Consider the following 14,071-nt stretch of genomic DNA (forward strand, 5'->3'; position numbering starts at 1 on the left):
AGACAAAACACTGACCCACCCTCCCTCCATCTCCACCCCCCCGCCCACCCCTCCTACTGTTATTATTGCTGCTTTGCAGGAACAGTATTCATGAATGGGATGCAGGACTCTGGAGAGGCTGCTGGGATAAATGCTCTAGCAGCAGCCGTCGCCACGGCCCGCCAGCGGTTAGCTTCTCTGGCTTGAATTACAGTCGTCCTGCTCTGTGGTCAGGACACACAGATGTTTAAACTATCGTCTCCTACACTGTGCCTGTCCTGGCGGAGGCAGGATGCAGATATGATGCAGTGGAGAAAGGCATCAGTATTGACACATTTGGAAATCTGAGATTAGAGGTGAAGGCGGGGGGCGAGGGGGGTAGGGGGGGTGTACAGTGGTTGTCATTCAGGTAATCTGGTCTCAGTAGTTTTAGTAGTTGTCGTTCCAGGCACAACAAGTCAATATTTAAAACAACAGTAGACGAAACCTAACTGGAACCGTAGAAAGGAGGTCATTGACCCAGTTGACCTTTAGGGGGCGACTATTGGTTGGTAATAAGTTTGGTTGGTACTAGTTTTGTACTAATACAGAAAATATAAACAAAAAAATACACATAAACTTACTAAAATACATTGTCTACGGCAGCCAGGGGCAAACTAAGGCCTGGGGGCCGGATGCGGCTCGTTCAGCTTTTTAATCTGGGCCAAACTTTATCAAATTATTTAATTTATTTATATTATCATTATACTTTTCCCTTATAGTTTTCCCTGCAATACCAAGTTTTCCCCAATAGATGGCATAGAAAATGATAAAAGCATTTTAGCATTTATGAATGACTTTTAATGTCATTTATCTTAGTTAGGGTTCCATCTTTCTGCTCCTGACCCACATGTTCAATTTTAGGACAATGGTGGCCAACCAGTCAAATGGTTGTTTATTTTTTTTGTTTGTTTAGTGAAAAATACAATTTCATTATTGGTTTTGGTAGTATCATTTCATTCGTTGGTTTTGGTAATATCCAGATGAAGCATCATTTTTAAGGTTATAAAACTTTAAATATACGGTAAATTATCTTTATTTTATTTTGTAGATCAAGATCCCTTTCTCTTTTGAAACATTTACCGTTCACAAGCTTCTGGCTCGGGTTACAACAAAATCCCTTCACGACTGTAATGAACGCGCGTTGCATTTTATTACAAATAAATCAAGATTTAGTATCGGAGTATTGACTTTATTGCACACGGACCCACAGGACACAAAGAGGATTTGAGTTGTTCCTGGCATTAAGTCGTCCTCGGTGTCTCCGTGCTTTATAAATGCTCACTTTAATCACACTGTACTGTTCTTCCATCGGGGTAGAATATCTAATCTCAGGTCAAATACGATATGTTTTAGAATCCCACTGCTACTGAACATGAACCCTTCCACAAACCATTGTTTGCGTTGGTTCTTACTAACCCTTCGTCTCAGGCACAGACCAACGACTGGGTTTTCTCTGTCTTTTAAACAGTAGAGAAAACAAACATCAGAGTCTCTAATGGAGTTCTAACTGCAGTCGTTTGGACACGTGTCTCCAGTGTTTACAGGGAACAGACCTGAGAAAATATACAGAAGAGATAATACAAAAAAATGACTTTAACAAAAACACAGCTGTTTTTCTGTTAATGAAGTTCAGACCCTGAGGAAAAACAGAAATACAGATCCTGGTCAGACGCCCGGGGCCTCAACGCAGCTAATTTGAATACACATGAAAGATGATTATCCTTTATTAGGTCTTAATTAGGTGATGTACTGTATTAACTTTTATTTTGTATTTTCGGTAATCGCCAGGAAGCTCACATTAGCAGCATATTTAAAGCACATCAGATTTGGCATTTTCTCTTTTTAATTTTCAAACAACTAATTAAACTAACAGCCAATTATTTCTCCCAGATTTGAGGCACAACAGCGCAATTAAACATTTTTCCAAAATGTTAAATAATTTTGTGACATTTTAACATAATTAGGTAAAGCCATTCATTATCAATTTTCATACCTTTAAAAAAAAATTGTTTACTGATTCCAAGGCCTAAACACCTATAAAACACCTATAAAAATCCGTTTACTGATAAAGACTATTATGCACCTGAGGTTGATTTAAAAAAACAAACAAAAAAAAACCCGCCACAGATGTGTTTTAAATAGTAAACTGAACTAACATTCTGCTGGAGCTCACACAGTGCCGGTTAAGATGTTCAAATGTTGGTGTATATATATATATATATATATATACGTATATTATAGATTGATAGATGTGAGTGTGTTTATATATGTGTGAATGTATATATAAATGTATATATTTTGAACCTTCCTTGACGTTCTCTGACCTCACTTTGAAACCCACTAGTCTACATTTATGTAAATTTCACCACTAGAGGAAACATCTACTACTTCTGTACTTGCAAATATTCACCACAACCTTTACCCTAATGGATGAGACAGCCTGAGGTTCAGACTGATATTTCTGAGAGCAGAACTGAACGAGGGGCCAAGTGGGTCCGTACAGAGTCCAGCCTCTAAACCAGACACACTGCTGTCCACTCAAACGCTGGGCACAAACACACTCTCTCTTCAAGCTCAGCTCTTGACTGCACTTGAGGAAAAAGAAAACGCTGCTCCGTTCCTTTCCCACTGTGCAGGACGTTGTCCAAAGAACAAGTTTGGCAAGGTTAAGACACGTAGAGCTCTGTTTCCCACAGATGTATAAAAGCTCCTGCAGACAGTGAGAAGATCTCCCACAGATGTATAAAAGCTCCTGCAGATCTGTGTCCAGCCCCCATCAGCCCCAGTCTGATCTCTCCTCTGCAGACTGCAGCTCCAACCAAAAGGAATGCTGTCGCTGCTATCTGTGGGTCAACAATCTCAGCCAGACTCTGCTCGGTTGTTTGCTGATAGTTTTTTTTCCCTGATCTGACTACACGACCTCTACGTGTTGCTGCAGGATGATTACATTTTTGCAACTTGCAAATCTTTGCCAGATTTTTCAGGCTGAAAGTGAATTATTCTATCTTGATCAACGCTTTGTGGCCAAAACAAGCTTTGACAAAGTTTTGCATGGCATTTAGCTCAGCTCCAAAAAAACATTGCTGTAAATGTTTGGAAGTTGAATCGAATGGAAAATATCGTCTGGCTTTTCAAACTGTGATAAATCTCCCATTGCAGAAGAGAGATTGTGATAAATGGCTGCAGGACTCTGTGTGTTTGCTGATATAACTTTGCTGTTTCCTTCCTTTCTGTAACATAATTACGTCTCTGGCTTTTCGGCCTCGGCTTTAACTCCCGTCAGACCTCTGTTTAAATAAAGGTCAAGTAAATTTGTTAAGTTTATTGAGAAAAGTTCAACACAAATACCCAGAGGTGGATGAATTAAATTATATCTCCCTTCTGCTCTGAGCCTGGGGATCTTATCATGGACCCGACACTGACCTTGAAACTCACTGGTCTTGTACCACATTAATCTCCCAGCAGCCCTCGGGCCGGACTTCCTCCACCGTTCCTTACTTTATATGTCACCGTCCCTACTGTCTTTGCAGCTGACAGACTGAGGGACAGTGGACATCGGAGTGCCGGCTTCTCTCCAACAAATCATCCTAATGAAGTGGCTGTGCTGCGGCCGGTGTCGGCCCATTAATAAATCCCAGTCATTAGGGCTGATGTAACAGAGTGGGCCTCAGGCGGAGGTGACCTTTGCTTGTTTGGAATTTAATCCGAGGACCGAGTGGATGGAGCGGCGACCGAACGTGGGGCGGTGTAAATGGAGATGAGTCGAGGTTTACTACTCAAACCATGAAGCCACACATTTACTGTTACATACAGTATTTAAAAAGTACTTTATTTTCTCCGGTGGTTTATAGAGGTTTTACCGTTGCCTTGTTATTTCCTTTCTTTCATTCCACATCAGTACATTAACTGGCAGTTATTATTTTAGTTCTGACCAATCAAATGTATTTGCTTCAGAGGTGCAGAATATTTTTAACAATTTGTGTTTTTTCTATATTGAAAATGTAAATTTTTATCTGTACAAACTACTGTATGAGTTGCTGCCACCTAGTGACTGGAGGCTAGTTATCGTTCAAGCATTACTGCAGTGGTACACTTATGTCCATTGGAAGCCCATCACGGCCCCCCATGTCACCTCACCGCGCCCCCAAGGGGGGCCCGCCCCACTATTTGAGAAGTACTGACTTTAAAGATAATGATGTCATCTCACTGGTATCTGTATAAACAGATATGACAGATATTAATACATTGAAAGTCTGTTTGTGCAGAAATATGCAGAGAAAAACCCCCGATGTGGTTGTTCTTATATGACTGCAGACTATAAACTCTACTACAGCGGGCGTTTTGCCAGAAGTGCTTAAACGACCATCATTTTAAGATTTCTTCTGCGGCTTCACATGTATCTGAAAATCTCTGACGAAAAACATTTCACAATAATTTAGTTTGTGGTTTATTTTTGGATAAAGTGAACAGACTGTACTTGTTGTCAGGCTCTGTGGTAAATGGTATTTAAATCCCAGGACGCATCAGTGTTATGTAATAGTTGTTAGTTATTACTTTGGCATTAACAGTGATGTCATTATACAAACACTGGGGGTTTTAAAAATTCACATCTCAAAGTTCTACGTTTGCTTTGGTGTTGATGTGGACCAGGATTTGAAGATGATGAAGAGATCAGAACCAAAGTTTCCAACCTCAGCACACACACACACACACACACACACTCACACACACTCACTCCCTCAGGACTGTCAGGCTCTGCTCCAGATGAATGTGCAGAGTGAGGGACAGAGAGACATGTTTTACACATTTCTGATGAAATAAACACTCTTGTAAGGCCCTGACACTGTGAAGTGAAGAGTGAAGATGTAAACAAGAAGCAGAAAGAATTCTGGGTAATCTTAGACACAATTTATAAGTACTTTTCAAAGACTGGTTTAAGAACTAGTTTTTTGTCTTGATCGAGTATTAGCCAAAACGAATACAACAAAAACTGTAAAACAAAAGCTGTAATTATCAAAAGATGACACAATGAGCTTTATTGGAAGAATAACCAAAAGTTAGATTCAATATATTCTGAAAATGTTTAAAACTTTCAGCTAAAATTAGATTCTAGCCAAACAGAGCATGTTCTGTTTTCCAAAGGTCCTCAAAGGAGCAAAGAAAATACCCACATAACCAAAAGTTAGATTCAATATATTCTCGAATGAAGTAAAACTAGTAGTGCAGGAGAGGCTACATAATCTCCGATAAAAGAGCTAAAACTCTGCTGATTAACAGTAGTGTTGACAAATGAAGTAAAAGTAGTAGTGCAGGAGAGGCTACATAATCTCCAATAAAAGAGCTAAAACTCTGCTGAGTAACAGTAGCTAATGATGGCTAAAAGACGAGTCAATGATTTCTGTCTGTTATCATTTTAAATATAAATAATCTGCAGCATTAATGAAGCAAAACATGAGCTACAAGTTACAGCAAAAATATAATCAAAAAGTCAAAAACAACGTGACCAATAGTAAACTCAAAGACCAAGGTAAGTTAATTTAGCAGAAGCCAAAATGTTCTGGTGATCTACGTGTCATGATTTAGAGTTTTTTTTTTAAATTTGCCTCTGAGCTCAAAAACATGACAAGTTTGGTCCAATCTCTCTGTTGTCAAACAAGCCTGTAATTTACTCCAACGAAACCATGTGTGTCCAATCACAGGAGGAAAATAAGGAAACGTTTCATTAGTCAGCAGTACAGCCACTTTACGCTTCAGCTCCAATCAATAACCGAGGAGGAGAGTCAACTGCATCGCAACGCATCATTATCGTCAAACATTTCTGAAGGAACTGGTCCCGTTTTTAGAACCTCCTCCCACGCGGCTCAGAAGAATCCAAGTCTGACCAGTGTCCGTTCGTGCCTCCATACATCATCTGTGTCTGCTCCACAAACATACAGCCTGACGTTGATGATGTCAGGAGCAGAATCAAGCCATACATGGTCACGCACACACACATATCCTTAGATCTAGTTATTTGGAATCGGCCAAAAGAGAAATTCTGGAATCCTACGCTGCATAATAGGCTGCGTAGCCGTCCAAAATAAACTCCTCACATTCCTGAAGTCCACATTTCTCTCAGGTTTGTACATAGCAGACGGGGTGAGTCACTCCTGTGTTCACGCACACGTACACTTACAGTAACGTTGTTTAAGGTTCTCGTCCTCTTTGACTCCAAACGTCTGTTCTTTAATCACCAGATACGGTTTGGTCCAAATTGGATCTGAGTCAAGTGGCTCCAGGGACATTTTTTTTATTTGCGGACGTGAACAAGGAAAGATGCAAATCAAAGAGTTTTTATCATGTAACTAAGTCCATTTTCTGTTATGTTTTCTCAGAATTTTGGCAAATAACAACAACGTCTTTAAACCACAGCTCAGTCATACACAAAACCAGTATATAGCACTTCTGTAGTCCTGATGACCAGGTCAAGGATCTTTACACTTCTCCACCTAGTTGGCATGGAATCTACCAAGTCTGGGAAAGTGTAAATTGCCAACAAGTTGTTTAAACTGGCATGAAATAGCTATTCAACCCCAACAGATATTTTTAAAGGCCATTAGCTGAGAACGTCTGAGCACAGTTTACGGCCAATCGTTAAAAAGTGGTTATTTATCTCTCCTCCTGACGTCTTGATTCCCTCCGGACTTTTGCGTGACATAAGAAAACATGGCTCACTTAAGACTTAAAAACACGACATGAGGAAGAGTAGGAAGAGTTAAAGGAATGGTGTTTGGGCTTTTCCCCCCTGAGGACGACTGATAACTGTTGGACAGGAAAGGCTTTACAAATGCCTGCATTCCTTGTTAACCTCGCTGAGCTATTTTTACCAATAAAGGCCTGTGGCCTGGGCAGGAGAAACAGGAAGGAGTGGTTTTCTTTGTGCCCCTGTGAGATTTACACTCCCCAGCCTCCGTCGCTCGTCACCGGCCAACCATCTCACATCCATCCTTGATGTCCAGCTCTGTGTACGCCATGCAGCGCCAGTGCTGACGACAGTGAAATGTGCAAACACCGCAGCTCCGTCTGTCCGCTGTCAGGACATGCAAATAGAAATCTGAGGCTGCGTGCACATATTTGATGATAAAAGCCAAGAGTCCAGAGGCTGGAGCTTTTCCTGGGAAATGTGTGCTATGGTTGTGTTTAAATAATGAAGGAAAGATTCATGGACACCAGGCCGGTGTAGGCATGTTTACTCCCTGTGCTGTTTGCACACGTCTTGCGTTTTGTTTTCTGTGGACATTCCACAGGTCAGAATTCCCCTCTGACTGTCCCATGAAGGTCAAAGGTCTCAGAGCAGACGTCAGACTGACCGGTCTGACCGGGCTTTGACTGGCGTTTGGTCTTCGTCGGAGCGTCGGCTCCTCGGGGGATTCCTGGAAGTGAATGTGAGCAGGTCTTAAGGGGATTAAGGAACAGAGGAGACAGAGGTCAAAATGGCCGTTAGCTTAGAAATCACCTGCTGTTAATGTGGAACTGTCAGAGGGAGTTAGTTATGACTTAGTCACTCAGAGGTTTCCTCACAGAGGACATGGGTAACCAAACTGAATTAACCCCAGTCCTGGTTTCATTTAAGGATCTAATTTAAAATGTATATATATTTTTTTTATCTCTAAATGACTTTGTGTCTTTGTACTCGTCCGATTTACTACTTCCTTTTGTCCACCCTTGTCCACTTAGGTCAGTGGGTCAATTGCTGGTGTCTGTATCTGTAAGTCTCTCTAAGAAACAAAGAGGTGATCTAGATTTTCTGGTCCATCAGACAGACTCCTTCCCTCTCTGTTTTTAAATCTGTTTTATAAACTGCCTCGGTTTGATTTGATATTTTGACCTAGATTTTGTTTTTTCTTGTGTTTGTGTTCTTACAGTTCTAGTCGTCAGTAAGTGGGTTTTTTTCCGACTTTATTTTTATATCAGACGTCTAAAACTCAACTCAGTACCAATACAACATATACTGTAGTACTCCCAGCATCAGTTCCTGGAACTATTCCATCCACTGATTCGATCTTGTCCTAGTTATCTGGTTCCCATCATCTTCACCTTTCTTTGTCTTCATTTCATGCCTGCTGTAAAATGCTTTCGTGCACAAACCCTGAATTATTTTTGTCTCCTAAATGTCTCGCTCTCTCCCTGTCTTCCAGAGCTTGGATGAGCTGGATGACGATGAACCCGGAGGAAAAGACAGGAAAGAAGAAGAAGAACTGGTCCAGGCCAACACCTTCCAGAACGAGGCCATGATCGCAGACCCCGTCACCGGCCACTTCATGGTGAGTAGTCACATGACATGGAAGGACTGGAGGGATTGGAGAGATCTGGAGTCTGGATTTTATATTAAAAACGTTGGAGTTTTGCTCTCGGCACGGTGTTGGACTCAGACTGATTCAAACAGAGGAAGTGTTGATCAGGAGTTTGTGTGAGAGGCGACAGAGGTGAAGATGTGTCGCCGCATTTCATCACCTCCTGTAGTGATAAGAGCCAAAAGCAGCTTCTCTGAAAGTGCCGTTAAAGCTGCTGTCAACAACTATCTTCAGCGTTATTCAGTTAGCACAGTGTAAATTAAAGAATCTGACGGGGACTGAAGGTGACTCCTGTAGTTGGATTTTAGTGTAAAGTTTTGTTTTTATTCTGTTTTTGTTTAAATGTTAAAATGGGGGAAAAAAGAATGCAAGTAGCAAAATAGTAAATAGTATTCGGTTTGCAAAACAACATATCATCATTGTTGTTCTGTACTTCTGAAAAATTTAGATTAAATTGTGCCTTCAGCGACCCCTTGTGGCTAATGTAACAACTGCGTCTAAATGAGAGCGAGCTTAACAAACCAGGGTTTTATCTGTTTTCAGAAGCAGGTTCAAATTAGAAAGACTCGGTCTTTAAAGAACAGACCTCGGTGCTGATGTTTGTACAGAGTCAAGATTCTCATTTATCAAACTGAATATGGGAGCTGGTGTTTGGGTCTGTTTTGTGTACGTGGTGTCTGCCTTCTAACAATGGGAGTCAGAGACTGTTGTCGTCTGCAAAATGAGGCTCTCAGCTTTGACCAGCAACAGTAATTAAAGTGAAGCCAGGCAGAAAAAAACTCTAAATGAATTAATGGAAGTAAAAAGTCCAACCAGACTGAACTCCCTTGACGGACCTGTTAGTTCAGAGGTGAGGATGGTCTTCACTTGTATGTTAGTGTTGCCCCTACATTCCTTTACACCACTGGTGTCAAACCTTTGGCCACGGGGCCACTTCTAGTCCGCAAACTCCTCACACCTGGCCTGTTACTTTATTTCAATAATAATTAATGATACACTTTAGGACCGATACCAATACTGCAACTTTGAGTATCTGCTGGTACCGATATCAATACTGTGCCTTCTGTCCTCCTGCCTATGGCCTCAGGCTGCTGTTGCTGAGGCCATAGTGTCTTTGTTTATGACATGTCGCACAAAGTTTGGGTCTACGTATCGGATTGGACAGGCTATAGTTGTTTTTTTTCCTGACGTTTTGTCCACTATCATGGCGTTACTGATCCTGAGTATGGAATTCAGCCTTCCCTGGTTTGTACTATAGTAATATAAAGACAATATGGAAGAAATATATCATGATCTTTTTTTTTTTATGCCATATCTCCCGGCCCTGGCTGACAGTGGTCTACGTATATACTTACATCTTCACTTCAAACAGTAAGACACTGAGAACGTGGAGATTCAGAAAGGCATCCAAGTGTAGAAGAACGTCTGGAACCTCTGCTCTGTTTTTGTTTTCAAACAAACCAAAAAAAAACATGGGAATGGAGTGAAAGAGAGTACGAGTGACTGCAGGGGCTCAGGTGCACACAACGCCTGACTTCCAGACGGATCTGCTGTCATGCATCAGTGGGATTATTCTGCATCTGAACCGTCTGCGGCTGCTTACACAAAAGTAAACTGGAGGTTTGGTGCGTGAGGTTAGCGCACAGACACAGACAGGAAGTTTGTGGCAGCACCTGTTGAAATGTGCCCCCGGAGGAAGAGGAGGAACAAGGCCCAGAAATCAAAGGATTTGATTATTTATGTCACGTTGTTTATGCACAAACAAACAAAGCTTCCAGAAGAGTCTGTTGCCTGCAGATCTGTTGCACATGGAGGCAGAAACTCTGCCCGGTTACAGACCACATCATTGAAAACAGACACTGTGGACTGAAACCTGTTCTTACATCACAGAGCCATGCCTAACACGGGCCAGATGTTGGGAAACCATTAGTCGTCTCGGTGTCACTTACATAAAGCTGACACGGCGGTGCCGCGGGGCATCGAACACTTACAGAGGAACGGACTGTAGGAGTTGAGGAGCAGGCAGAGGGAGGCTGGGGGGGAGTGGGAGTGGGCAGCGGGGGCGGAGGGGCTGCAGACCCGGCACGAGTCCAGTGTGGTCGTAGGATTTACTGCGGAGCTGTCAGATGTAAGGACGGAGCAGACGAAAAAATGTGCTGCTCCTCTCAGGCCCCATTTGTTATGGTGGAAACAAGTAATTGCCGTGTCAGGGCCGATATGGAAGGGATCAACCTGTCAAACTGAGCACAGCTGATAGCAACGTGCCGTATGTGGTCAAAGAAACCAAAATAAAAATAAAAAAGGAGGCTCAGTTTGTCTTTGTCATAGCTTTTCAGTAGCTGACGACAGAAACCCACTCTTGATGATGATTTTTCATTTCTGAAAAATGGAAGGTCACCAAAGTTTGTCCCTATTTCAGACAAATGTCGCCTTAAAGAGAGCTGAACTATTAAATATACACCAGCACCAGGACATGATGAAAAATATTTCATACAAGAGTCTGTTTCCATATGACAGAGTGTTAGTGCCACGAGATTTCGAGATTAAAGTCAAAGAGAAAAAAAAGTCGTAATATTGGTTTAATATCGTGAATTTGTGACATTACCACCTTTTTTCTCATAAAAATTACGACTTTAATCTTATTGTATTTATTTATATATTTTTTTTATTTTTTTTATTTTAATTTATTTATACGCCTCTTCTTCGTGAGGCTTCTAGAATTTTCCTCCACAGTATCTGCTTACGTGTGAAAATCCTCTTTTCTCCGTTGACGGCTGACGTTCTTCACCTCGCGCTCTTGTAAACGAGCCTCATTTGCATTTTTAATTTGCACCTTACACAGAGACAGTGCTGACGCTCAGCTTCTCCGTAAACTCCAGGCGTGATGTTTTGCAACCGAGAGCTGCAGCAGCAGATCAAACCCAACAGATATGGACTACAAGTGGATTGGAACTCTCTGGAAAGACATTGATTCTTTGTTGATAGTGTTGATGTGATGAGAAGTGTTTGGGGTTTGAGTTGGGAAGACTCAGATTTTTGCAAATTTGTCTGTGAAAAAAACTCCTTTTCAAATTAGATTTTTTTTTTGCATTACTTTAATACTGTATGTTTGGCCAAACTACTAGCTTCTTGGGCTAACATTTAGCAATAGTCGGTTTTATACCAAAGAAATCCAGATTTGGTTCTAAGCAGGAAACAAACCCATGTTGCGTAGGACTTCATTGGCTACAGTTGTTGATTGTGATTTAAAACTAATTGAGTTACATCACATTTTTTGTATGTCACAATAGAGAAACTTCTTGATACAATTTTAAATCTTTTCAGAATAACTTCAGCCAGGACTGTAATATCTATAGGTTGTTCACCTGTTAGGTCTGTGAACGATAGTCACCGACAGCCTGTGTTGCAAAGTCATATGTATGTAAAAGGATCCGTCACATGGGATTAAAGGGTTAAAGGCACATTTCCATATAGACAGCCTTTCTCTGTGTCTTTGTCCACTGTAAGCTTTTCCAGGAAAACCTGGGTTTTTATGGCGATCTGTGTTGTATACACAGCATATCTGCAGTGCAAATGATTCCTGTAGGACCTCACGCCTTTTATTATTTTTTATTTTCCCTTTTTACCTCGGTGGCTCCATCTGGCTCATATCTGTTCACCCCAGGTCTGAGGTTTACTAAACAACTGAGGTTTTTTTAATGTAAAAGTGACATTTTATTCTATCTTTATAAACAGATATTTAATGAATAGGAGAATAAAGGGTGTTCGTATATACTTCTTACAATATGTATGTAAACATGTATGAATATATTTATATATGTTCATATGTGTATATATTTATGTATGTTTGTATATATATGCATGTATATATATATACATACATATGCATGTAAATATGTATCTATATATATTTATAGATACATATATATGTATGTATATATGTATACATATATATGTGTGTATGTATATATGTATACATATATATGTATATATATATATATATATATATATATATATTGCTAAGATATTTCTAACTAAATGTTAGTCACAGAAATACCAAAAACTACAAATAGCCAATGCTAAGGCTAAGCTTGAAAAATAAGAATACTTTTTTTAAAAAAAATCTCCTCCATAAAATCTCACAATTTCACTGTAGGTTCCCATTTGAAATAGTTCAGTAATATAAAAAAATATATATAAAGTTTGTTAAAGTAATATACGGATGCTCTGTTAATGATTTGTTGGTGCTTCTGATTTTTTGGGTGGAAAAAATCCTTAAAAATATTAGATTCACAGAACATGTTTTTTCTGCAGCTTTCGCTGCTGCCTGTGCTGTTGTCATAAAAACCTCCATGTTTCCCATCATTCCAGTAAACGCATGAGGAGGAACAGGAGTAAATAGTGTCAGGACTTCATCTTTAGGTCATGAATGACGTGTCTGTTTTAATCCTGTGAACCTCAGCTGTCTGTGATGGCAGCAAACCTACAGCACAGTGTGTCTCCTCAGTCAAACCGAAGGCCTTTCACTGAATGTGGCCGAAGGCGAGAGTTGATGTGTTTTCATCTCACACCGTCTCTGACGTGAAGCTCTGGTTGCTGTTATCTCGCCATCACTTCCATATTCTGCCAAACCAACCTTTAGATTAGGTTTTAATGAGAGAGGAGACACAAACATGTATCTGTGTGCTACAAACACAATTGCCTTTTATTACTTAGGGCTATAGAGACCATTCAACACAACAGAGTATGCTATATATTAGAGCAGCAGCAGCAGCAGCAGCAGCAGCAGCAGCTGGGGAGATCCACCCTGGTTCAGACACCACCTGCAGGCTGTCTATGAAGGCTGCTCCTGATAAATGTGTCTTATTGCTGAGATGGAGTTTTTTTTCTTTGATTGTTATTTTTTACCCTCTATGTTGAATCAGTGCAACCAAAGGCAGAAAGAACTCAAAATAAAATCTTATCTGTGGAATTATCAGTGGTTTGTTGAAATCCGATGGTGTTGCCTGACTCTAAAAACATCTGCCATTACACAAAATTAACAAATTTACACACCGTAAGTTCTTTGTCTCCGTAGACAAAAGAAACACAGTCTGTTTTACACTACATTTGCACATTTTTCAAACTTAGGTGTGACCAATCAAATATTCTTGAAGACATCCACCAGGGGGCGACCTTCCATTCAAGAAAAATCTAAAAATTTTGTCTTCCAAATTTTAGTGGATTCCAAAAGAACAAACTTTTGACAAATTCACTCTGTTTTGTGCTTTGTTTCCACAAATAACCTTTATTATTTTGCAGCTATGCATTTCGTAATACGAGGAACTCCAAAATATAAAAAAAAATGCATTTTTGTTTCTTCACCCTCAACTGTCTTTTTAGCAGGACTGTGTAGCTTCCGTGCTAACAGCCAAACTATAGTTGCCTTATTTTACTACTACTTTACATATGGGCCACGAGCTCAAACTGTATGCATAGTGCCCTCTGCTGGAGCTCTTAGTAACTACATCGAAAAAGCCTCTACAGATATTTCCGACTTTCTTCATTAATTCTCATTTTTAACAGTTTGTTCCTGTTTTGCTGTGTTTGTTTTTAGGAAACCCCACGATGCACCAGCAGCAGCAGCAGACACAAGAGGTAAGACCTATCATTCTCACACTCAGAGTTGACTCTATCTGTCCCAGCATCACTGGTCATATGTCAGGACGAAGGGAAAG

The 14,071-nt window shown here is 40.5% G+C and overlaps 1 protein-coding gene across 1 annotated transcript in view; it reads left to right on the forward strand.

The window, feature by feature from the left end:
- The window catches only part of pawr (PRKC, apoptosis, WT1, regulator), a 55,307-nt gene that overhangs the window by 30,998 nt on the left and 10,238 nt on the right, over positions 1-14,071 (forward strand). The window contains exons 2-3 of the mRNA XM_008315379.3: positions 8,199-8,324; positions 13,951-13,991. Coding sequence (XP_008313601.1) covers positions 8,199-8,324; positions 13,951-13,991 — 167 coding nt within the window. The remainder of the gene's footprint in view (positions 1-8,198; positions 8,325-13,950; positions 13,992-14,071) is intronic.

This window comes from Cynoglossus semilaevis, chromosome 8 (assembly GCF_000523025.1).
Source record: "Cynoglossus semilaevis isolate Cse_v1.0 chromosome 8, Cse_v1.0, whole genome shotgun sequence".
NCBI lineage: Eukaryota > Metazoa > Chordata > Actinopteri > Pleuronectiformes > Cynoglossidae > Cynoglossus > Cynoglossus semilaevis.